The sequence below is a fragment of the Oryzias melastigma genome, linkage group LG10 (assembly GCF_002922805.2).
Source record: "Oryzias melastigma strain HK-1 linkage group LG10, ASM292280v2, whole genome shotgun sequence".
Lineage (NCBI taxonomy): Eukaryota > Metazoa > Chordata > Actinopteri > Beloniformes > Adrianichthyidae > Oryzias > Oryzias melastigma.
This window is the reverse complement of record NC_050521.1, coordinates 18,514,800-18,540,757: the sequence shown is the minus strand read 5'-3', so window position 1 is coordinate 18,540,757 and position 25,958 is coordinate 18,514,800. Positions and strand designations below refer to the sequence as shown.

The window sequence follows — 25,958 nt, the reverse complement described above, 5'->3', positions numbered from 1 at the left end:
TATAATTAAGCATTTTTAGCTCAAATCCAGATACCAAAATTAAGCAGCAGTTTAATTCTCTAGTCTAGAAGTAAAGATGAGAGAGAACACCAGTATAGCATTTAATATATATGTTAGACACGCAGGATATTAGATAGATAGTAGTAACAGGTGCTTTAAAAAAATCACCCAAAAGAACAAATAAATAACTGTATTTAGTTGGAGCTTACTTTGACTACAGGTAAATTTAGTTTGTTTTATTATATACATATGTATCACACATTTAATGGTGTACATTTTAATTGACAAAGTTATATTTATATTTATAGTATCAAGAATAAGTTTATTATATTTTGTAATATAGTGCATTGCATCAGTCATTATTTTTTGTATTTTAAACAATAATACATTTTAGATACAAGGCCCAGTTGAAACAGAAAACGGGACCAATTACTTTTTATCGCAATGGGGCAATTAATTTTTGTTTATTTAAGCATTTTACAACTTATAACTTTATATCTGTTTTCAGGTTTTTAAGATTTTTGACAGTCCTAACTAAACCTACCAATAATTTAAAGTAAACGATTATTTTACTTTAAGTGTGTTTATCTTTTCGTTATTTTTCGAAAAATAAATATGACATTTGCAATAACATCACAGCACACATGGAATCACAAGAAACTGTTTTACTTTTACAATGATTACATGACAGTGTGTGGGGAATTAATCGTTAAATTTTACAATATACAAAAAATACAACAAGTATATGCCTTAATTCCCTTCTAAGGCTCAGACAAACTAGTGAAACTAACAACTAGTTAAGTTATTAGTCTACCATGTCGTGCTTGACGTTCGTTCTACAGCCTCGTGATATTGGTAAACCTAACATGACGTTGCGGTCTCACTGGTGAATGACAAAAATTCTAGCCAATAGGCGACGACGTTTTTTCCGTTTGAGCCAATGGTGTTTCGCGAGTTCAGAACAGAGGCGTTGTTTCTGAGAAACAGTGCGAATCGTGTTAGGTTGTTAGAAAGTTAATGGCTGGGGGAAAGAGATCCTCCTCAACCCTCGCTTCGGGAGAGTTTCTGGATTCCCTGAAGTAAAATCAAGCAAATATCTTACAGGAAAGCGCCCGGACGGATCCTAGAGTCAACAGCTAGCTCTGTAACGCACGCATCGTGAACATAAGTATGCAGGATGCTGTAGCCGGGACAGCAATGCTGACGGACGGCTTTGAGGACGAGATTGACTCGGTGACTCCTCGCTCCCCAGTGGCAGAGATGGGGGTAGGAGCGACACCAGGAGGAGTCGGACTAGGGGGCATTGGGATTGGTGTAGGTGGAAAGAAAGTGCGTTTGTACGGAGAACCAGGTGGACCTGCAACAGAAAGACTGGATTTCAAACTAGCGGCTGCGGCCGTCCTCTCCTCTGGTCCAGGATCCGGCAGCGACGAAGACGAGGTTTCAGAGGTAGCAACGCTAAGCTAGTTAGCTAAACCGTACCAGAGAACATTCCTCTTCTGGCGCTAGCTGATTGCTAGCTAGCACATTAGCTCGCAGTTGGCAGCCACCCCCTCCCAGGCCGCTGAAATTACGTAAAATTAACATTTGTTGTAATATAAAAGAACCCAGTGTAACTTCAGATAGTTAAGGGCTTTTTAATGTGGGCCGTGTTTGGTGAGACACGAACAGTTTTTCCACGTCAAACGGCTGAAATGTTTTATTTATGCAGCTCAGGCTGTGGTCACGGCCTAGTTCGGGTGGAAGCGACGACGGCCTCGTTTGGTTCTGTCGTCTCGCTACACCCCATCACAAGTTTGCAGTCCTCCAAAAGCCTTTCAGCCACAGCAAATGGATGGTGCTCACAACCCCACGGACGGATACGGCCACCTAAATATACGCTATTTCGTTTCCGTGGTGCAATTACGTCACTTTATCAAATCATGTAAATTAACTCCGATGGCCCCTCGGCTAACTTTTATATACGTCCAGATCATTCTGTAGTTTCCCCCGTATTCACGGCTAGTGGAATTTTCCACATTTGGTTCTTATAAATAAGCTTGTTGGGATTTTGGTCCTCAGCCTCGGTAAATCATTTTGTCAACACTGCTGTAAACTTGACTTTACGTCGTGAGGTGTTCAACTTTCCATGTCGCCCACCAGGGCAGGTGTGATGGCATCTCGTCATCTTTGCTAAACATACTTGCAAGCGTGTTGACATCAATTTCATTTGCGCAGTTAGAAGAAAACTGATCTCTGCGCAAAAGGGGATCTGTAACCCCACCTTTCACGCGAGTTTATTTTGTGCAGCCATGTCTAATGCTAACAGTCTGGTTGGAGACACATTGTCCACGTTGTCAAAACAATTTGATTACAATTAAATAAAACATAAATGAGCACAGAAGTGGACTTTGTGACCTGCGTTGTGAGTAAAATACACGTAACTTATAAATATTTAGTGGCCAATATGTGGTTTTCTTCAATAAAAAGAGGATGGTGTACAGCTTGCGGTCTAAAACAACCTGAAATTGTCTGGTGATGTTGTACTACTGACAATTGGACTTGATGAACTGTCTTTTTGTATGCTTTCCTAACATTTGTCCCAAGGATTATCCATCTGAAAAAGCAGAGCTGTGACAGTCAAACAAGGATGTCAGCTGACAGTCAGTTTTTGTCTGAGCATTGGCCCCTGTAGATGAGAAGCAATAAGAACATATCCAATTAGTTAATTCCACCCAAAAAGACAAATTGAAATTTATTGACAGTGTATCCCTCCTGTTATTTCTCTCCTTGGTAGCACAAAGTGACAATTCATCATTTCTTCTTGTGTTTTTACTTCAATAGAGAACTTTCAGCTTAGAGCTGTAGCTAAAGTCTGAGCTTCAGGATTAAACAGATGCCATTCTGGGTCTTTCCAGCTCTCTGGATACCAACACGCTTGGATCTGTAGTTCATTAATCATGACACTGATATCCATTGTTGATTACAAAGATTCTTGCAGAACAACAGCTTGAACGTAATGTTGGTGCTCTGCGCTTCTGGTATTGCTGAATTCCTCCAAACTGCTGAATTCTGACTCTTTCAACATTATCACTCATAGCCAGTCATCAACCCTGCTGGACTTAAGTATGGACTTTTTAGTAAAAGTAATTTGTGGTTTAAGCAAATATTTTTATTATCTAAGATAACCAGCTCTGTTTTAGTTATTTAATTATTCTTTTGTGAGGCGATTACCTTCTCATAGATGTAACTAAATCAAAAAAGTCCTTGTTTCGTCAGATCAGTACATTTAGACAACACTTGCATAACCTTTTTAGTACAGATTGCTTCTTAAGTGGTCAAATAATAGCTAGTAAAAATAGGTTTGGTAACAAAAAGTCTATTTTTGCTTTTAATACCGGTTTGTCAAATACATTAGTGCAGCCAAAATCGACTTTAACACCCTTAAGCTGGCAAAGGACAAGAATTGATGTCTGATCATTTTGTGTCTCTCCCAGGTGGAGTCATTCATTTTGGACCAGGAGGACTTGGACAACCCCATCATGAAGACGGCATCAGAACTGCTTTTGTCCAGCGCCACAGACGGAGTGGATTTGAGGACTGTTGATCCGGAGACACAGGCCCGACTCGAAGCTCTACTGGAAGCTGCAGGTATGACTTTTGTGTGAACGGTTTTCTGCTCTTACATGAACACACCTTGTTTATCACATGTGCTTTAAAGAGTTAAAATCACATGTTTTTTCTTGTATGTTTATCTCTTTTCATAAAACTTGTATAGATTTTCATTTTAGAAAGGGATTTGTAAAAATATGTTTAATTAGCACCTGTAATCACAGTTAAAGTAGGTCTGCATCGAATAATCCAGTAGGGCCAGGTGTCCTGGCCTTGTTTGGGCCTGTGAACATTACCATGCAGATTAACGTTGAAGCACGCTTGAGCCTCCACAGCATGCACACAGCTTGCGTTGAAAGGCTAACGGCTAATCTCATTGTAGTCTCCTTTCTCTGAGGCTAGTGGTACCAGAAGAGGTGAAATTTGTATAATCTTGTTTCTCATGAGTTTTCAAAGGTTTTACAGTGATACTAATAAATCTTTGTCTTATGGAATATAGAGTATTTTCATTTTTTGTTGTTAAATATAGGAAGTCCTTGTTGGGAATTGCTGCAGCTATAAGATTCTGGAATTTCTTTCACATTCTGAGCAAAGTAGAAAAATACGTATTACATTTTTTTTTGGTTCTTTTTTAAAATTTCATTTAAGTACGCGTTGTGTGTCTGTGGAGCTGTTGGGACAGTTGTTCATTAAAAAAGATTTATGAGTAATGGCATTGGGATTAAATTAAATCTGTCAAAATTGTAATTTTGGCAAAACTGTGGGAGAAGAGCAATTATTACTGCTGTTGAACAAAACTTTTAAGTCTTAAAAAAAGAATCTTGACAATAAAAGTTGAGATTTGACCCTTTTACTTTTGTAAGTTATAGTATGAAATGGATTTTTATATAAATGTCAGAGTAGAAGTACGCTGTCATTTCTGAAAATGCAGTAAATTTGTTAACACATACAGCCCTTGTCTGGTAAAATCAATTTGAACTTTAGTATAGTTGGTCACAATATTTAAAAATTAGGACTGTTATCCCATTGTCTTTTACACATAGGCTGTGAAGGAACTAGACTGACTAATGGTGAAATAAATGTATAGGTAATATATGGAGTATTCACCAGATTTTGCTGCTCCTAAGCTGGTACAGTTTTGAACTTGATTCTTTCAGCTTTGTCTTTTTAAAAACATGATTTAGTTTATGTCTTCCTATTAAGATCGATGTCAGTCTCTTGATTATTTTGTGTTCTACCAGTTTTTACTGCTAGTTTCATGTGAACCAGCTGCAGGAAATGTGAAGATCAGCAAGAGGGGTTTATCTTTCTCGCACACAAGTCAATTTCTTGCCAAATGATAATAGTTTGTTTTGATTTGGGCTAAATATAAACCGGAAAATAAAATATAACTAAATAAATATGTTTAAAGCGATTTAAGAGATTAAATTATGATGAAATAAGAATGCTTAGTTTGTTTAAGAAAAAAATTGTTTGCAAGCCTAAAACTATTTGTTGTTTTTCTTAGATATACATTCTTGCACAATGGTATGATCCAAATTTATCTTCCGAACATAAGCTCTAAAAATACGACAGGATGAAAATGCTTAATTTAATTGTCACATGTAATAGGTAAGAGTAAATAAAGGATAAAGTAAAAAAAAATGCAAAACTGAAAAAAAATCAAGTATAAGCAGTATCCAACTGTACCATAAAATTGTTTAATTGAGCCACATTTTCCTATTAAATAGCCCCAGAGAGGCACATTTCTATTGAATTATAGAGAAATTAGAATCTAAACCTAGAATAATAAAACAAAAAAATAAACAAGACACTGTTTTGTTGGAATTATCATTCATTTAGTAAACTGACCATGTCATGCAGACTTAATTACAACACATGCCAGCTGTAAGACAAGTCTGACATGGATTATTAATGACTGCATCTCTTACCACTGCTGGTACTACGATGACCTTGACCACTGTCTTCTATTCTCTGTACAAGTTAAGATAGATGCTATCATGGAAACCAAAAAGACAAAATGTAAACATAATATACTTAAACTTCAATAGGCCGTTGATGAAGGAGTAGATTATTTGGCATTTTGATGTCACACGCTTGCTTTACTGCAGATGCAAAGCGTTTTTTCACTAAATAATCTTAAACTTTATATTTTGTGATATAAGCTTTATGTTCTTTATATTTTAAATACCTTTGTTAAAAAAAACAAAAAACCTTGAAGCCAATATTTAAGCTGTATGTTTGTACTTTGACACATGAATGTTCTTCATAGTGTATTCTGATTACTGAATGTTTTCAAGTTTTACCTTTGGGGCACATCTTTAAATGATGTACTGCAGTGTATACATAATGGTTTATTTCTTGGTTTTAGAAGAATTGAACAAACAAGTAAGACCACAATATTTAGGAAATCATTTTGTCAAAAACAAGTGAGGAAGCGGTAAATTAGTAGGAATACTATCTTTATTGCATACGTTTTATCAGCATGACATTAACATATATAACTTCTGAGAAGTAGTCTATTAATAAACAAGGTTTCACCTCCTTTCATGAACTAAAAATCAATGTCAGCTATAGTCATAGAATGTTTATTCATAAATAAAACCATTTCATTCTTATTGTAGGGATTAAAAAGTTGTAAGTTGCTAAAGATTTTCATAACTGTTATGTTATTTTGAATTACCTGGTCCCTTGTGGATGTAGGATAACCACAAGAATCGCATCTATTTAGTTTTTCCCAAAGTTAACAGTAAACTGTTAATGGATTTTAGGGATTTCCTTTTTTTTTTTTTTTTTTTTAAATTAACTGTAGGTGGAGCGTCTCAATAGAACAACAAGGCAGTTCAGTAAATATTTGACTCATAACCTCTAGATTACAAGCCTTGTTTTTTTTTTTTTAACCTCCACTTGCAGTTCTGTAAGACATTCCACACTGTTTCACATTCATATTTATCATTTTAAATGTTGCTGGAAAATGTTTTTCTTCAATTCCGTAAACATTTTTGCAATTTGTCATTCTAATTAATCGAAAAAAGTGGGGTTTTAGCAAGAAATCACAATTTTTAAACCATAGTACACTGACTGCAGTGTTGAAACATAGCCAGAGAATTGCTAAAAGTAGGGTATAATTTGACTGACCTGTGCCCATACATTCACATACCATACACAAAGCTCTCTAAAAAAAAAAGAGATTGCAGTGACATTCCCCTTTTTAAGGTTTTATATTTAATGGATGACTCTTGTTAACAGATAAGACTATTATCTAAATTCTACGTTTTTTAAATGTAATAAAAAAAAGTATACATGCTTTTTCTGGAAGTAGTTGGGTGGTAATTTCATTTAGTTAATTATTATTCCAGTATTTGTCTTGTTGGTTGTGCCCCTATGCCTTATTGACATGACTGCACTGAAGAAATACTTGACCCACTGAGGACTGACACACTTTGAAGTACTACACACGTACATTCACTAATAAATATATAGTTTTACACCCTAAAATAAGCAAAGTTTATATGAATAGTGTTCTTATTTGTGAAATGTGCTAGATATATCTGTCCTTATCCATATTATCTTAGGACATCTCGATGAAAGGTTGTGTTGTTTGTGTAAACATAACCGTTTAGGGTGGAGCTGAGCGAGAGCAGCTGGGTATGAGTGAACATATAATAAAAAGATTTATACTTTACAGTGGAACCTCAGTCTTTATCCCTCCACCTTAATAAATAAGACAGCAAGTTTACATTAGGTACTAATGTCCATTTTGACTTTAAAACACTGTATGTTCTGTATAAAATCTGTATTGGTGGAATACAATATTGTTAGCTAAATCAAAAAGTTAAAAATATCATTGTGCTATGTTTGATATAAATTATATATATATACAGTGTGTATATATATATATATATATATATATATATTTACATTATTTATAATATAAAAATACCAAGTGAAATTTATAAAAAGATATTAGATGTAATATCTATTTACTCTTTAGGACCAATTCAGTTGATACAGAAACAACATTAAGTCTAAAATAGTCTAAAATTTAGGCAGATTTATGACGACAGTTTTAGTTAAATTTACTGAGTGAATTTAAGATGACTTTCGTTGGTTCTTTACTTTTTTATTAAAATGCCTAACTGTTGTTTGTAGGGAAAAGTTTCTTGTCTTGTCTGACCTTATTGACTTCTTAATAAAACCGATTTTCTTTAGTAAGCAATTTTGGGGGATTTGTAGAGTTTCCTTTGTGTTATGACCTTTTAATTCTTCCATTTCAAACACAAGTTTTTGTTTGTCTCCAGTTTGCTGCCTTTACAGTTATTTCTGACTGGCTTTTAACCACGTTTTTTTCTCCCTGGTCATTTTTATTTTGCATCGTATGAGGATTTTTCTTGTTTGTTTTTGGTTTTGGTTTTGAAAGTTCAACAAATAACTTGAATCTATGGTGACTAATGACAAGGCTCTACCTCCTTTGCATTCCTAGTTTTTTTTTCTTGAAGTTTGGGATATTAGTTGTAGAATTTTGTACATTAGCGAACAAGTATGAAAACCTGTTTCTAAATCCTGTATTAGAATTTTTAAGCCAATCTGTAATACTCTGTACAATGTTGATCCAAGTATGTTGAAGCCAACATTTTTAAACGGTAGTAAAAATTGTCGAATTTGACCTGTGAAGTCTATTATTAAATTTCCATGCAATTAATATTTGGAAATAGCATACTAATAGGTTTTGATGTGTTTTTTTTTCTTCAAACTTAGATTTTAAAACTTTTGCAAATGTGTATTAAAGTAGAGGTTTTTCTGCTCGATCATGCGCTTAAAAGGTTTTTGTGTCTGACACACAAGCCTGTCATCAACCTCTGGTTACAATGAGTCTTGGTGACTTGTGGTTAGTTAGACTGGTGTGCTATTCTTCTTAAAAATCTGCAGCATTTTATTTGACAAGGTTTAGTCATTTTCTTTTCTTGCTGTTTACCACTGCCAAAAATACTTGGGCCATTTGAAAGTGTGCAAAATACAAACTTGAAATTTGATTTTACATTTTTATAGCGTGTTTAATGCATCATTTACTCCTAATAATTGTGTAAGAGATCTCTATTTTACTGATGCATTGAAGGTAGTGACAGACTTATGAAGTCATATTAACAAGAGCTTGTGTGTGTTTTTGTGTGGTGTTTTTTTCTTCCTTCATGTGTGTGCTGATACTAACCTTGGATTGGATTGGCTGGACTGGACTTGCTTCTTCCCCTGGCCTGGTGTGGTTATGCCTTCCCTGTGGTTTGCATTGCCCTCTGCACCTCTGCCCTCTCGGTGTTCGGCAGGCATCGGTAAACTGTCCACTGCCGATGGCAAAGCTTTTGCAGACCCCGAAGTGCTACGGCGGCTGACGTCATCAGTGAGCTGTGCCCTGGATGAGGCTGCGGCTGCCCTGACCCGTATGAGAGCAGAAAACACCCTCAACGCTGGTCAAGCTGACAAGTATGTATCCCATCCATACTTTACATATGAATCCCTCTCCTCCAAAAGCCAACACACTTTCTCTGATTTTTCCTGTTTCTTAGAAGCTCAATTTGAGGTGTGTTTTTGTTCACTTGTCACAGTGGCAGTAATTGTAGCAGTTTGGTTATTTTCAGCCGTAGTTTAGCAGAGGCGTGTTCAGATGGAGATGTCAACGCTGTGCGCAAACTGCTGGATGAAGGCCGGAGCGTCAACGAACACACAGAAGAGGGAGAAAGCCTGTTGTGCCTCGCCTGCTCTGCTGGCTATTATGAACTTGCACAGGTAAGAATGAAGAAGGCATGGCACATATTTTACTATAGAATAAGCTTTACCGCTGCACCAACAAAACCTGTCGTTTTACATTTGTAGTTGGATCTTTTGTCTTTAACATAAACCCAGTGTGTTTTGATAATCTGGGACATTTCACCTTTCACTCTTAGGTTTTGTTGGCCATGCATGCCAATGTAGAAGATCGGGGCATCAAGGGGGACATAACCCCCCTTATGGCTGCTGCCAGTGGAGGTTATGTGGACATTGTCAAGCTGCTTCTAGTCCATGGAGCAGATGTTAATGCACAATCTTCCACCGGTAAACTAAAACCTTCAAATTAAGATCTTTTACTTGTCGTTTTGCTGTTTGGTTAATTTGTCTCCGTTCTTTCCTTCTTTCCAGGCAACACAGCTCTGACATATGCATGTGCTGGCGGCTTTGTGGATGTGGTAAAGGTGCTGCTAAAGGAGGGTGCAAACATTGAAGATCACAATGAGAACGGACACACTCCCCTCATGGAGGCGGCCAGCGCTGGCCATGTGGAAGTGGCCAGGGTCCTTTTGGAGTACGGCGCCGGCATCAACACACACTCCAACGAGTTCAAGGAGAGTGCCCTCACACTTGCCTGCTACAAAGGTGGGAGCTCTAATGTGTCTATATGCATCTTGTTAACCCACCATTTGATCCTAATAGTACTTGTATAAATTGAATATGCGATATGTCCACCCATCTTTGCTAATGCTTTAAAACGTTTCTAATTTCTCCTCTTTAGGTCACTTGGATATGGTGCGCTTTCTCTTGGAGGCTGGAGCGGATCAGGAGCATAAAACGGATGAGATGCACACAGCACTAATGGAGGCTTGCATGGTGAGTCTCTGATCTGAAAAAACAAACTTGATTAGGGAAAAATAAACTTGAGTTGATTTTAAGCTTAAAACATAATTTTTGTCATTAAAATTCTCATATTTTTCGTTAATTTTTCATGATTTTTTTGTATTGTAGAGGAAATAATTGATGCTCTTCTGTAAAGCCCATTAGTTTTAATCCGTTTTTCTAACATAAACTTCATAAAATAAACTATGTAGGTATGCTCCAAATGTTACATTTATAGTATCTAAAAGATCATTATTAAGTATATTGTGGATTGGATTGTGACTGTTTTCAATAGTAAATCAATGTGGAAAAAAGGCCAAGATAAACCAACTATTGCTTAAAGAAACAAAACTGCAAGAATTGTTGAAGAATAAACTGTTTAGTGGTCAAGCCTTAAAATGGGCATAATTTTAGGTTTTTCCAGAGACTATTCTGTACATTTGTTCAGGTGCTTATCTCTACATTATTCATGCGTCTCTCTGTCCCAGGACGGCCACGTGGAGGTAGCGCGACTGCTGTTGGACAGCGGTGCACAGGTCAACATGCCAGCTGATTCCTTTGAGTCGCCCCTCACCCTGGCTGCGTGTGGAGGACACGTGGAGCTAGCAGCCTTGCTCATTGAGAGAGGTGCCAATTTGGAAGAGGTAAAAAGAAAGACAAAAAGGGACTCACCCCTAAAAGGATTGACAAAAGAGAGAGAGGGCGGTATTTAGGAGGGTGCAAGTTTAAACCTTTTATTTCAAGTTGCAGCTTTGAACAGGATTTTTTTAATTTTGTAGAAGTTGAAATCACATTTTTTGTTTTCCTAGCCTTTGTCTGTCAATGTCCCATGACTGGGGACTGCTTAAACTGCTGTGTCTGAGGAAAAATGGAAAAAAATGCCTATGTGATGACGCCACATACCACATTACTATTAGTAATACAGAAGTGAACCTTTTTTTCTGATCTTAACTTTTTTGTGAGTTCACTTTCAAAGCTAATGATGGATATTTTAATGTCCAGGTTAATGATGAAGGCTACACTCCACTGATGGAAGCAGCAAGAGAAGGTCACGAAGAGATGGTAGCCCTTCTGTTAGCTCAAGGTGAGAAGCTTTGTTGTTACATCTACAAACAAAACCTTTCCTTCTTTATCAAAAAATACATCTAATTATTACTATCTTTGTGGTGTTCAAGCTGTTATCAAAAAAGTTGAGTTGCTGACTTCACTTCTGTTGTCCAGGTGCAAACATCAACGCCCAGACAGAGGAGACCCAGGAGACTGCTTTGACTCTGGCATGTTGCGGAGGCTTTTTGGAAGTAGCCGACTTCCTCATTAAAGCGGGAGCTGATATTGAGTTGGGCTGCTCCACTCCTTTGATGGAAGCTGCACAGGAAGGCCATCTGGAGCTGGTCAAGTACCTCCTTGCTGCAGGTGAGAAAAAGACCCCAAAAAGTGAAGAAGTCTGCTTAAACAATGCAATTTGTTTATATAGCTAAAATATTTGTCTTGCCTTTTTTCCCCCCTTCATTCAGGTGCCAATGTTCATGCCACCACAGCAACAGGGGACACAGCATTGACCTATGCATGTGAGAATGGGCACACTGATGTGGCTGATGTGCTGCTGCAAGCTGGAGCCAACTTGGTATGTCATTTTAAATTCCCCTCCATTTTTTGACTAAAGCTAAAATTTAAAGAATGGAAACTTAAAGCTTCTCACTTGTTTATTGTTGCTCTGGATGGAGCGATGGTTTGCATTTAATATTCTTTTATTTGTATGAGGAAGGACATCAGATAATTACCACGTATAACAGCGGTCCTCTTGAGAGTGACAGATTTGTTACAACACAATACCAAGTAATTGATATAATTACACCAGGCGTTAAATGGGTTGGGTTAAAAAGAGGTTAACTGTTAAACCGTTCTGAAATGTCAGTTTTACTGTTGAGTGTTTTCAAATCCTTTACTGGTTTAAATATTTACTCTCAAGAATCCAACTATACTGCTATGTGTTTGACAAATAGGTAAAAATGTGTATAATGTTATATTAACATAGTAGAACCAGCTTTAGGACTGTATGAACTCCTCCATTCAGACAAAACAGCGTCATATATTTTAATCAGTGGATCATTATACCATCTTAGATGTGAAATAAAATATGATAAATACTTTCTTTTGAGTTTATAAGCGCAAGAGGGTATTTTAGTTGTTAAAATGTCAAAAACAGTTATTATTATATAATAAAACTGCTGCATCTTCCATGTTTTTTTGCAGGAGCATGAATCAGAAGGCGGTCGGACACCCCTCATGAAGGCAGCAAGGGCGGGGCATCTCTGCACTGTGCAGTTTCTTATCAGCAAAGGTAAGTTGGCGGTTGTTTCTGGGTTGACCCTGCACTTACAGTTTTTTATTTGTCATAGATTTAACCCCAAAACCCTTAAAAATGTCAATTTATGCCTAAAGAGATTAGTAATCAAAATGTAATATGTCGTTCATTCTCATTTGTGTGCTGAAAATGTTGCATGAATATATTAGTTTAAGAAAAATATAAAAAATGAAAGATTTCTTGTTTCACCCTGAACGTTTTAGGGAAATAAATGACAACTTCTGAGTTACTTCTTGCAATTGTCTTAAAAATGCAAAAAAAAAAGATGTTTTAGTTGCTTATCTTGTGGGAAGTTTCTGAGCTTGACTATGTGTTTCTACTTTTTAGGTGCTAATGTCAACAGGGCTACTGCCAACAATGATCACACAGTGGTCTCCCTGGCCTGTGCTGGAGGGCATCTGGCTGTGGTGGAGTTGCTGTTGGCACACGGGGCAGATCCTACGCACAGACTCAAAGTAATGCTATCTTTACTTACACATTATGAAATATTTTGGGTTTAATTATGAATATCAATTGCAATATTAAAAAAAAAAGCCACACAAAAATAAAACTGGATGGTTGTTTCTTCTAGGATGGTTCAACCATGCTAATTGAAGCTGCTAAGGGTGGCCACACTAATGTGGTGTCCTACTTGTTGGATTACCCCAACAACATCCTGTCTGTACCAGCTCCTGACCTATCCCAGTTCACACCCCCATCACAAGACGCCTCTCAGGTACTTTTGCAGGATAATTCATTTTACCCAGCAGTCATCATTTTACTGCTGTAGAGACATACTTACATGTGTGTTGCTGCAGGTTCCTCGTGTTCCATTCCAAGCTCTCGCCATGGTAGTACCCCCTCAGGAGCCCGACAGAGCCCCATCAAACATCTCCACACCCCCACCCATTTCCAGCAAAGGTAAACTACTGCAAATGATATAGGAATCAGACTTCAAATGTGTTTAGTTGTTTGTGTGTTTCTAATTCTTTACCTTAATCTCTATAAATATAGGCGTGTCTAAACAGAGACAAGCAGCCCTGCAGCCCGGTGTCCCCAGTTCTGTCGGACGGGGGTCTGAAGCAGAGCCTCTGCCACCCTTCCACTTGTGCCAACCTCTGGAGTGCATTGTGGAGGAAACGGAGGGAAAGCTAAATGAGCTGGGCCAGAGAATTAGCGCTATTGAAAAGGCTCAGCTACAATCATTAGAGCTTATTCAGGGGGAGCCGCTCACCAAAGACAAGATTGAGGAGCTAAAGAAGAGCAGAGAGGAGCAGGTACAATTCGTCTTATACCAGTCTGAATTTTTGGTTTCTATTTGAGAGTATCCACACAAGAAAACAAAACCACAATACTTGTATGAAATAACTGAGTGTTATTTACTTAGGTGCAGAAGAAGAAGAAAATCTTGAAGGAGCTGCAGAAGGTGGAACGTCGGCTGCAGTTGAAAACACAGCAACAGTTCACCAAAGAGTACATGGAGGCAAAGGGCTTAAAGGAAGATCAGGAGGCGGGGCAAAGCCAGGGCCCGGGCCCGGGGCCTGGGATCACAGCGACAGACCCCGGGCTCCTTCTCTCCACGGCAGTTGTTCAGGCGCACACTGGCTCCGACACGGATGAAGAGGCCAACAAAGATGAGGAGCTAGAAGACCAGCCAGGGGAGGATGTGGAAGAGGTAAACGCTTTAGTTTGTTTTTGTAGACTAAACCCTCTTGAAATTCGACAGATCTTTTATGAATGTTGTTTGCTCTCAGGAAGAGGAAGATGACGATGAAGAGGAGGGTTCAGATGACGACGGCGAGGACGACGACTATCCCAAACTTCCTAACATTGGCTCAATCATCAAAAGGGATGGACCACAGCAGCAGCCTCCTCTTCCTCCTTCGCCACAGACTCAGCCTCAGCCTCCTCCTCCACCTCTTCAGGCTCCTTTTGTCCCAATCCAACCCCTGCCGGATTACAACCCTGCAGACTACACAGGCAGTACAAGCCCAGAGCTGCAGAGGGTGCTGGTGGGGCAACAGATGCTGGGTCAGCAGCAGGGTCAGGGTCAACAACTCGCTGGGCTTGGTCCAGGAATGATACCGCAGCAGGCTCCGGATGGGCTGATGGTAGCTACACCTGCGCAGACGCTCACAGACACACTGGATGACATCATGGCAGGTACGTATGAATCTCTACACAAGCACAAATAAAATTCTACTTAAAGGTAAAACTAAAGTGATAATTTCCTTTTTTTTTTTTTTTTATTGCAGCTGTGAGCAGTCGCGTGCCCATGCTGAACACTACAACTTCACCCACGCCCCTCTCCCAGCCACCTGCGCAGACGCCTGCAAACATCACATCTCCCCCTTCTGTCCTGCCCTTGTACCCGTCTGTCGACATTGATGCACATGTAAGATGCAAAGCCAGCTCAAGATGACTGATGTTTGATTTAAACTAACAGAAACCTGCATTCTAAAGAGGTGACCTTTTCTTCGCAGACGGAGAGTAATCACGACACGGCGTTGACGCTAGCGTGTGCAGGGGGACACGAGGAGCTAGTGTCTGTCCTCCTCGCACGGGGAGCCAACATTGAGCACCGGGATAAGAAAGGTAAAAATAAAAACATAAAATCAAACTATAACTACAACAGACACAATTCAAATTTATTCCAGATCATGGCAATTTCCAATTCATTATAATTGTGAAGTTAGAAACTTCTTGGAAGTCAAAGATAAATCGTAAATAAATGTGTGTTTGTTTTCCACAGGGTTTACCCCTTTGATCCTGGCAGCCACTGCTGGCCACGTGGGAGTGGTTGAGGTGCTGCTTGACAAATGCGGCGACATCGAGGCCCAGTCGGAGAGAACCAAAGACACGCCCCTCTCGCTGGCCTGCTCTGGGGGACGCCAAGAGGTAGACACAATCTAATCAATTTTGACAATTTCTTACTTGAAGCAAGGCAGCTGACACACTATATAACACATGTAACAACACAATATGAAATGGTCTAGCAGGCCGGGTGTTTCCGATGGACCTCAACTATGACACGTGAAATACAAAATCTCTATAAACTTGAGAAAATGAGCTCCATATGAAAATATTTTTTCAAATTTGTTTACGTTGGTTTGCTTTGAAACAGGTTGTGGAGTTGCTGCTGCTGCGTGGAGCCAACAAGGAACATCGCAACGTTTCAGACTACACACCTCTGAGCTTGGCTGCTTCTGGGGGATATGTCAATATCATCAAGATACTCCTGAACGCTGGAGCCGAGATCAACTCCAGGTGAGTGATGACGGCCAAATTACAGTTGTGGCATAACATCACAGCATTTACCCATAATCACCTTTTCTGCAATGCAAAGTGACATTTTGAAGAAATGCACAAATGAGTTGGATATAAATAAAATAACCTAAATGATTGCAAAAGCAAGTATGCTTTTAGGGTACTATCAGAAAAGGTCATGTCACTGTGCACTGTTAGCAGCAGCATGATGACCCCACTGCAAGGTTAAAAAAACTCAGCGCTTCACTACACACCACATTTGAATATAGGAGACACCAGTTAGTGTCAGTCTAAATATTAAAGTTTAATGTAGTTATTGCTCAGAAATATTGTACATTTACTTTTATTGTAGTAGATCAGAATCTCTGTTTTACATTTAAAATCCAAATATTGTATCAAACCAATAATATGATTATTTGTGTTAATTATTTTGTCTATTAACAGGACCGGCAGTAAGCTGGGGATCTCTCCGCTGATGCTGGCTGCGATGAACGGTCATGTGCCAGCGGTGAAGCTCCTGCTGGATATGGGCTCGGACATCAACGCCCAGATTGAGACCAACCGAAACACCGCTTTGACTTTAGCCTGCTTTCAGGGGCGAGCTGAGGTTGTCAGCCTGCTGCTCGATCGCAAGGCCAACGTTGAGCATCGGGCCAAGGTGAGGGGAGGAGTCTTCCTCATGCGTTTGCACAAGTGACCTTTTATTGATTTAGATCATATTCAAGTTGAATTGTTACTTTAGTGTATATCTGCTGCACATTTTAATAATTGATTCTTGTTTCAAACAGACTGGTTTGACTCCTCTGATGGAAGCAGCGTCTGGAGGTTATGCGGAAGTGGGCCGTGTCCTGTTGGACAAAGGTGCTGACGTCAATGCCCCCCCTGTCCCCTCATCTCGAGACACTGCCCTAACCATTGCTGCTGACAAGGGCCACTACAAGTTCTGTGAGCTGCTCATTAACAGGTGAGGACGGCAACACTTGTTCTATTTAGCAAAAAAACATATTTTTTTCATAAATAGAACTTTTTGCTATTGGAATTATATTCTCTCACATTACCATTGCCTTTTTCCTGCATTATCAACCTCTCCTTCTCCAAGTTGCCTTGAATTCCCTTCAAGCTCAATGTCACTTGAGTTCTTACATTGATTCTGCATAGTAATGTATAAAGTTTTCACCTGTGCTTCCTCTTTCCTGATTTTTAGGTGCGCTCATATTGATGTACGAAACAAGAAAGGGAACACTCCTCTTTGGTTGGCAGCAAACGGTGGTCACTTTGAAGTCGTTCAGCTCCTTGTACACGCCAGTGCCGATGTGGACGCAGCTGACAACCGCAAAATCACCCCACTTATGGCTGCTTTTCGCAAGGTATGTAGGGTGTAAACTGGAAGCGCTGCATCAGGTTACATTATGGTGGTCCTGTGGTTAACTTTAGTGTTTATTATTTTAGGGTCACGTAAAGGTGGTTCAGTATCTTGTGAAGGAAGTCAACCAGTTCCCATCAGACATTGAGTGTATGAGATACATCGCTACCATCGCTGACAAGGTAAATAGAATTCTTTTTTCCACTTTCTATCAAGAAAAAAGGATGTTATCAGGACCTTTGCAGATCAATAAATGTGTATGTTTCCTGCAGGAGCTGTTAAAGAAGTGCCACCAATGTATGGAGACCATTGTCAAAGCTAAAGATCAGCAAGCAGCTGAAGCCAACAAAAATGCTAGCATTCTTCTGAAGGAGCTGGACTTGGAGAAGGTAACGTTGGATGATCTTTCTTGCTTAAAACTTTTAATAGCTTGAATGATGTGTTTTTTTTAATTACTTTTTATTTTGTATCGTAACAGTCTCGAGAAGAGAGCAAGAAGCAGGCGCTGGCTGCAAAGCGGGAGAAGAGAAAGGAGAAACGCAAGAAGAAAAAGGAGGAGCAAAAGAGGAAGTTGGAGGAAGAAGAGGGACAGAAAACGAAGGAGGAGTCCTCTGAGATGCAGGACCAGAAGGAAGATTCAGCTGATGGTAACCCCCAACACCTTTCACTATTTATTGCAGGGTTACTTTCTAAAAGTAACTTTCAACACTTAAAATATGAAGTAGTCTGGTTTTTATTTGTATTTTTTATTATTTTAATAGTAGTTTAAAGGCTGTATAACCTCCCACTACACATTTTATACACATTTCTCAGACATACATTGATATTTTCACGCTTTTCTTTTGTTTTAGCACTCAAAGTTCAACTGTTATAAAAGAACAAGTTCAGTATTTTATAAGGAAAACAAAAATCTGCTGACAATTAGAGATTTATATCACCAATCTGTACAGGAAATAAAACTGACAAGGTCGCAGAATACAAAATGCTGTGAAAAGCTGACAAAAAAAGCATGCAAAACTACAGGGCCGCAAAAAGTGAACCACATAATAGAGAGTGATCACTGTCAGTTTGTAAAATATGTAGAGCTCATTGAGCACAACGTTCATATTTTGGCTTGTGTGATTTTAATTCCAGAAGCTGATGTTCCCATCGAACCTCCGAGTGCAACCACCACCACCACCATTGGCATATCAGCCACCTCCCCCACATTCACTACAGCCTTTGGTAAAAAGCGAGCAAACGTGGCTACTACCCCAAGCACCAATCGCAAGAACAAAAAGAACAAGACTAAAGATTCAGCACCAAGTGAACCGATCATATTACAAGACCCCCAGGTAAATATTAATAAGTCTTCTTTTTGCATTGAAGCCAATTGTTCAGTTTTACAAACTGAGGTGTCATGAAGTGTAAAAATTAAGTGAGAAATGTAACTTTTTTTTTATCTCTTAGGTTGTGTTAGCACAACACAAAGCTGACAAGAACAAGATCCATGGTGAGCCACGTGGTGGGGGTGGGGGCGTGACGGGTGGCAACAGCGATTCTGACCCGCTGGACAGCACCGATTGTGCCAGCGAGAGCAGCAGCAGTGGTGGGAAGAGTCAGGAGCTCAACTACCTCCCTGACCTCACCTCCTTCGCCTCCTCCTCCTCCTCTTCCTCTTCTTCCTCATCCTCCTCATCCTCAGCCCCTTCCTCAGGAGCAGCGCCCTCCCAGGCCCCCATGCCTGGCCCAGAGAAGAGACACTGTCCTCAGCCGCAAGCTGACAGCAAAGTGGACAATAAGATCACGGTCTCCATCTCAAAGCCTCTGCAGAAGTAAGCCAGCTTAGCCGAAACTGATGTTTTATTGATTGTGTCAGTCCCTCTGCAAACGGTGGGTCATGAGACGCTGATGCAAAATGAAGACACGCCCTGTCTGTTCTCTCACAGAGCTCCAGATGCAAACGACTCCACCTCAAACTCTTTGCCTTCGCCGTTCAAAACCATGGTTCTTCCCGTCACGTCGCCCAACACCAAGCACAGCCTCACGAGTCCAAAGAGAATCCAAAAAAGAGATGAAGGGTGGAAAGAGGTGGTCAGAAGGTCAGTTCACTGCTTTGTCCTCATTTTTTATTTCCTAAAAACAAAATGATAGCTATTTTTAACAAAAATTATTATTATTTATTTTTTTTTACTTAAAACCTTAAATTTGAATGAACAGTAAAATAAAGCATATATTTTGCAGTTAACCTTTCCCTCTTGCTGTTGTTTTTTTTAAGATCAAAGAAGCTCTCTGTGCCAGCTTCTGTTGTGTCTCGGATCATGGGTCGAGGAGGCTGCAACATCACGGCTATTCAAGACGTGACAGGAGCTCATATTGACGTGGACAAACAGAAGGACAAGAATGGAGAGAGAATGATTACTATCAGGTAAAAAATAGTCATCTTTGGATATCAGATCTTTTTGCACTTTTAATACAGTAAAATGATTGGCTAGAGTTGTACAGTAAAACTGAAAGGTGATGTGTCTAAAGCAAAAGGCTGAAATAAAGCACTGAAATCCAAGTTTTTATACAGTACTGGTAGAACCACATATGTCTGTACCGGTACCAACTTGGCACAGAGTTCCAATATTAGTCTTTAGAGGTTTACGCTAAATAATACAGTTGAGCAGGTGTCTAGTGCAGCATGAATGTGGGCACCAAAAAAGACTAACTACAGGGAAGACATGGCAATTTAACAAGAAGCTTGCATACAATATAATTTAGATTTTCAGTAAATCCATTCTGTATTTGTGTGCAGACTGTTTAGTTTGTAAGATAAAAGAGAGCAGTGGACAATCCAGAAAACGTTATCTGCTGGGTTTTGTTGAATGTAAGCACTAAGACAATAGAAACTGAGGTGTTGCTTTTCATAAAACGCACTCTACGCTACAACACTTGAAAAAACTCTAGAAAATTCTTAAGGACAGAGTCACCTAGTATATAGATGAAAGAATATGGAGTGTGACAGCTACTGGTACCCAGAAAGTTTAATGAACTTTACTAGATGTTACTAGCTGTACCCATTTATTTGAAAACAACTCGCTTACAGCCACACAATGCTAACTCACAGTGCCTGTTTAACAAACAACCAACACACAAAACTCAGTTGTACTGAAGAAAAGTGTCTTATCCATGCAACACTACAAAATGTTCTGACTACCTTGTGTTGTACAAGTTTACGCTGCCTTTTCTCCTGGGTAGACAATTAGTTTACTGTGCTCCACCTTCACTACGACCAAATTCAGCTCAGATCAACAGTAGAAGTTGCTTTACTCTGGTCATATTAGTTCTGTTTTAGTGAATAGCTCTTTATGTGCTGATTGTGCACCGTGGTCATTTTACTAGTGTGGTTGGTTTGGAACCCCCCTAGAATTGGAGTTTATTCCTTACTGTTCAGACATTTGATGTACTTTCTTTATAGTCATAACATATTAAAAAAAAAACTTTTGTGTTTGTCCTCTCAGAGGAGGGACGGAGTCTACACGATATGCAGTCCAGCTGATCAACGCTCTAATCCAAGACCCAGCCAAGGAGCTTGAGGATCTAATTCCCCGAAACCACATCAGGGCCCCAGGCTCTAAAGCAGCCCCAGCATCCTTTTCTTCTACCGCAGGGACCACCAGTGGCTCAACCACCAGCACAAAGGCTTTAAGCTCATTGGTTACATCCACCTGTGTTACGTTCCAGCCCCCCTCCACATCTTCATCCTCCTCTCAGTCTGCAGGGAAGATTGGGAAGGGGCTTTCGTCAAACATCAGACAGCCTTTCCCAGTGTCTCTTCCCCTGGCATACGCGCACCCTCAGCTGGCCCTGCTGGCTCAGACGATGCACCAAATCAGACATCCTCGTCTACCTATGGCTCAGTTTGGTGGCACCTTCTCCCCCCAATCCAGTACCTGGGGTCCCTTCCCTGTCCGTCCTGTAAGTCCCGGCAGTGCTAACAGCTCCCCAAAACACAACGGAGGAGCCAACAACGCAGGTGCCCAGGCCAGATCCAACTCAGCCCACAGCGAGCACAGCGTCACAGCCAGCTCAGGAACGGCAGTCACCACCTCCAACATGACCACCACTTGTGCGCCCAACACATCCGCAGCATCGCCTCATCCCACAAATCCTACTCCGTATAACCCACAGCAGAGTGTCCCCACTCCTTCGTCTGTTCGGAAGCAGCTCTTTGCCCCTGACCCCAAACTTGCTGGTGCCACCCCTGTGTCTTCTGCTGCCCCATGCAGTGGTAGTAATACAGTAGCCAGCACAGCTTCTCCTGCACATCACAGTTCCACCACAACGGCAAACACCTCTCTGGAGCCAGTAGGACCCATTTCTCAGGCCCCTGCCCAGCCCGCTAAAACGGAGCCCAGTGCTGTTGCCCCTCCTGGGAAAGACAAGCTGCCTCTTCATGGAGAGAGTCAGACGGTGTCCGTCAGCGAGAGCATCAACTCTGTCGGCTTCAGTTCTCCCGCCATGACCTTAGTTTCCAAGTCAGAGCCTCGACAGCAGCTGCCGCCTCCTCCATCTTCTGTGCCGTCGTCTGAAGCTCCTCCTCCCCTCCTTAATCCACAGCCCACTTCTCACCTTCCTACAGCGCCGGCTCCCATCCTCTCCCCCAGGGTTGCACACCCCAACAACACAGTTCCTCACTTCTCAGCCCCCGCTCCCAGGATCTCTCATCGTATGCAGCCATCAGGGCCTTACTATTCCCTCTCTGAGCAGCAGACGCAGCAGCAACAGCTGTCTGGCTTTGTGCCCCCAAACAAGGAGTCCCTCAAACAAACCCCCAACCAGACGTCCCAGGCTCCAAGTGGATCCGCTCAAGCCCAACCCCACGCCCAAGGTCAGGCTCCAGGCTCCCTCCAGGTCTCTGTGAACATGGGGATCATCAACGGCTCCCAGATGCCACACGTCACTGGTGCAGGGAAGCCTCAGCAGATCCCCCCCAACTTCGGTCCTGCAGGTCTCTTCAGCATCAGCAGCATCTTTGACACCCAAGTGAGTTGAAGTAATCTGTTTGGGTGGGGGTGCATGTTTGATTAATCTGCTTCAGTTTGACTAAATAAAAAAAAAACATTTGTGCTTGATGTTGCAGGGGGGAAACAGTCAAGTGTGGGGAGGGTGCCATTTATCTACTCGATCACCACCAGAGCAGTCGTATTCAGCCCATCCACCCTTTGTTATGGGCCAGATGGAAAATATGATGCCCCCACCACCACCAGACAGCTCCAAAGCACCTGGTTACCGCCCTGTCTCTCAGGGTAATGTTTATTTTTACTTCACATGGAGTTGTACAAACCTTTTTATGAATGAAAAGTGACAAATACCTTTTATTGACTTAATTTATACTAAATTAAAAAAAGGTGTTTCTCCTTTTTGTGTCATTGTGATGCATTATGGTTTGAAATGAACTTTTAGTTGTAAAGAAAAGTTAAACACTAAGTATTTAAGAGTAAAAAATCAATTTGGAAATTAAATGCATATGAGGCTAAAGTGTTTCTCTATTTAAAGTGTTGTCTTTTTTTACAGCTATATCTGGCAGCCATATGTATGTGCAGCAGGGTCATGGAGGGGTCGGCACACCCTCCATCAGCAGGCAGCACTTCTCGCCTCACCCATGGAGTGCGTCCACATCAGGTACTTGGAAAGGCTAATAGGGCTGCTACAAACAATTATTTTAAGTCGACTAATCTCCGATTAATTTTTTTGATTAGTCGGCTAATCGGGTTGTGTGTTGACTGGATATAAAACACTCATCTTTACCATCATTAGCTTTAAACTTGGAAGTGTTTAAGTTATATGCTAACTAAAAATGAAGACAATAGTCTATTAAGCATTTAATGAATCATGCAGCTTTTCTCCTTCATTTGTTTTTTGCATTAAAACAATTCTTAAATCAAATGAGGTTGGCAATCTGAATCAATAACAAAATCTAAAAAAAGACCCGCAATTATTTTTTTAAAGCTTTAAAACGTATATATATTAAAACATATCTAAGTCTTTGTAAACCTATTGACACATATAAACACACTCAAAATATTTGCTCACTGAGGCCTATTTATAAAGGCAAAACACTAAGGACATCTATGAACTCAAGATATTCCTATAAATAAAAAACCTCAGGATGCCCATTGAAGCATTGCATCTTAAAAAATAAGGGGGGTATCTATTTAAAAAAAAGGAGAAAATCAGGGGGATGTTAGAATGTATTACTTTCATTCTTTCACTGTGCCCCCTGCTGCAATAAAAGCCCCTTCTGGTTTATCCTCATTCAGCCTGTCATGACAGCCGCACATGATCCATTCAAACCCGTAAAACTGCCGCTGCAGAGCTTTCTGTGTTTGCGCTTCCCTAGACGAAGATCACTTTTCAGAACTTCCTGTGAAATCACAACTCACCCGTACCAGCACCACTGCACATGTGTGTCAAAGGGAATGGCAAACCCGGCATTAGAACGCGCCCACTGTAGTTTTGAGATAAAAACAAGGAAAAAACAAACAAAAACGACGTGTCGGCTAGCAAATTAGTTGTTGACCTTTTAATAGTCGATTTAGTCGCGACTAAGTCGTGGCAGCCTTAAATGCTGAAACCACCAAAAGACTATTTTCAGGAGTCTTTAAGGTTTTTGAGCTTTGACTATTTTTCTGAATCTCACTGTGGCTTTGTTTTTCTTCCAGGTGAATCCCTCGTCCTGCCTCCTCCTACAGTGTCCTCCTCTGCCATGGCGCCTCCTCCCCAGCCGAAGCCGGGAAACTCCTCCCATCAAGACCGGAAAGTTCCCCCACCTATTGGCACAGAACGGTTAGCGCGAATCCGACAGACAGTCAATCCACCTCTCCTCCCAAGCAGCTACCCGGCTTCAGTTGGACAGGGGGGCATTTGGTCTTTTGGAGTTGGTAGCGGCTCAGGTAGGAGTCACATTTTTCAAATTTCACTGATGTTCATTTGATTTCATGCATTGAAAAGCTAATTTTGTTTTGTGTTTGGGTACAGAGGCCATGTCTGGTTGGTCCCAGCCTCTGATGAGCAGTCACATGATGCACCCGCAGCTGCAGCCCGATCAGTCAGCCTTCTCTCAGCACCAGCTCATGGAACAGGACGATACCGGCATTGCAAACCCTGCTAACAACTACCACCAGCCTCAGCATTTGCCCAGCAATTACATAGACTTCCAGAAGGTAAATGATTGCTATGTTGATCATTTATTGCATTTTTTTCCTTCTTTTTTTACTAATTGTTTGTTCTTTGTTTAGGGTATGCCTATGTCAATGTATGGAGGCACCATGCTGACTCCCCATCCTCCCATGGCGGAGGGGCCAGGGGGTCCAATGTACAATGGTTTGCATGCAGGTGACCCTGCATGGAGCCCCATCATCAAAGTTGTACCTGGCAGTGCAGATAACTCTGACCCACAGCAGCAGGTGAGCCCTCTTTTAGTTAAACTTCACGAGTTTTTGTACTCGCATAAAATAATAGAATGTGATAATGTTACTGTTTTTTAATTTTCTGCCTCGTCTCATCTACTTTAGGTCTGGCCTGGTACCTGGGCACCTCATGTGGGCAACGTGCACCTGAACCACGTCAACTAGACGAGAGTTCAAACATTTGCCGCACACAGCATGACCCACAAAACAAACATGTACTACCAACTGATGAGTTTGACCGAATGAGACAAAGAAAAAAAATGATAAAAAGTACTTGTTAACTTCAGTAGACCTAAGAGTTCAGAGCATTGGTTGAAGAATGGGAAATCCAGTACACCATTCTTTGATGTGCCTATCCCATGAAGGAAATTGGGCTAGAGCTGTTATCGGTGTCCTGATGAGGCGAACAGTCGTGCGCGATTTCCTGTTCACCAGGATCCATTCTCTGCGTAGTTTAGCAAATATGACTTAAACCCACATACATTGTTCTTGGGATGCAGGGGTCTCAACATGAAGTAGCTATTTAAACTCGGCCCAGATCTAGATGATGATTACTTAAAGAGAGAAATCAGAACCTTTTAGAGTGGTAAATACATGTATAATTGTTTACATACTAAAAAGGGTTAAAATGAGAGTAAATTTCATGTCGTATAGTGGCTCTACTTTATGTAGCCTGTATTAATGTGAAATATTTACCTTAATATTCAATAAAAAGATTGAAAAAAATGTTTTTGGTGGTCTTCTATGAAAGTGTTGCTCGTATCATTTCATTTTATCACATTAATATTTCTGAAACTAAAAGCTTTTTTTCTGTTTTGATGACTCTTTTTAGTATTAGCTTAATAGAACTACACTTCAAGGGATTTATGGATCTGTACTTAATGTTTTTCTGTATTACAGAATTTTGTTGTTAAATGTATTTTATCAATAATTTGCAATATAAAACTGCCACAATAGTTCAGATACACGCCAATGGGTCCAAAAGGGCACAATTTAAGAAGATATTTAAAAAGTAACATCTGTAGTCCTTGGCTTTGAGATGTTTTCTTGGCAACATGTTACCCAAGTCTGCTACATAGTGGTAAAATATTGCAATGACAACCTAGGATATTTTTGTTTTCTCCTAAAATCTGTTAACTGCTTTTAATTTGAAATTTTGAAATTCAATGACAATGAAGATAGATCTATAATATGTAGGTCTTGCATATCAAAAGTATCACTAGAAATTGTTGATAAAATAAACAACATTAAATAAAAATGCAATGGCCGTTTAACACCCCTTAATTTTTTTTTAAAAACTTAAGTCCTAGAACAT

The 25,958-nt window shown here is 40.3% G+C and overlaps 1 protein-coding gene across 4 annotated transcripts; it reads left to right on the top strand.

The window, feature by feature from the left end:
• The first annotated feature begins 977 nt into the window (after positions 1–977).
• Positions 978–25,371, top strand: ankhd1 (ankyrin repeat and KH domain containing 1). Of its 4 annotated transcripts, XM_036214011.1 has the most exons (40): positions 978–1,449; positions 3,477–3,630; positions 8,913–9,069; positions 9,210–9,372; positions 9,531–9,678; positions 9,763–9,996; positions 10,133–10,227; positions 10,722–10,877; positions 11,236–11,317; positions 11,455–11,646; positions 11,748–11,857; positions 12,487–12,574; positions 12,926–13,053; positions 13,170–13,313; positions 13,396–13,498; positions 13,592–13,854; positions 13,965–14,252; positions 14,332–14,740; positions 14,833–14,972; positions 15,061–15,172; positions 15,330–15,475; positions 15,702–15,844; positions 16,289–16,502; positions 16,633–16,808; positions 17,049–17,211; positions 17,294–17,389; positions 17,480–17,596; positions 17,686–17,854; positions 18,342–18,541; positions 18,657–18,699; positions 18,892–19,021; positions 19,136–19,288; positions 19,465–19,614; positions 20,693–22,217; positions 22,315–22,480; positions 22,749–22,856; positions 23,897–24,127; positions 24,213–24,397; positions 24,473–24,640; positions 24,749–25,336. In XM_036214011.1, the coding sequence occupies exons 1-40, from the start codon at positions 1,171–1,173 to the stop codon at positions 24,806–24,808; spliced, it is 7,788 nt and encodes a 2,595-aa protein (XP_036069904.1). In that variant the 5' UTR covers positions 978–1,170; the 3' UTR covers positions 24,809–25,336. The 4 variants fall into 4 exon arrangements, with proteins under 4 accessions (XP_036069904.1, XP_024138798.1, XP_036069903.1 ...); XM_024283030.2 differs by having other exon boundaries at positions 18,657–19,021; positions 24,749–25,371; XM_036214010.1 differs by having other exon boundaries at positions 978–1,266; positions 18,657–19,021.
• Positions 25,372–25,958: the final 587 nt, after the last annotated feature.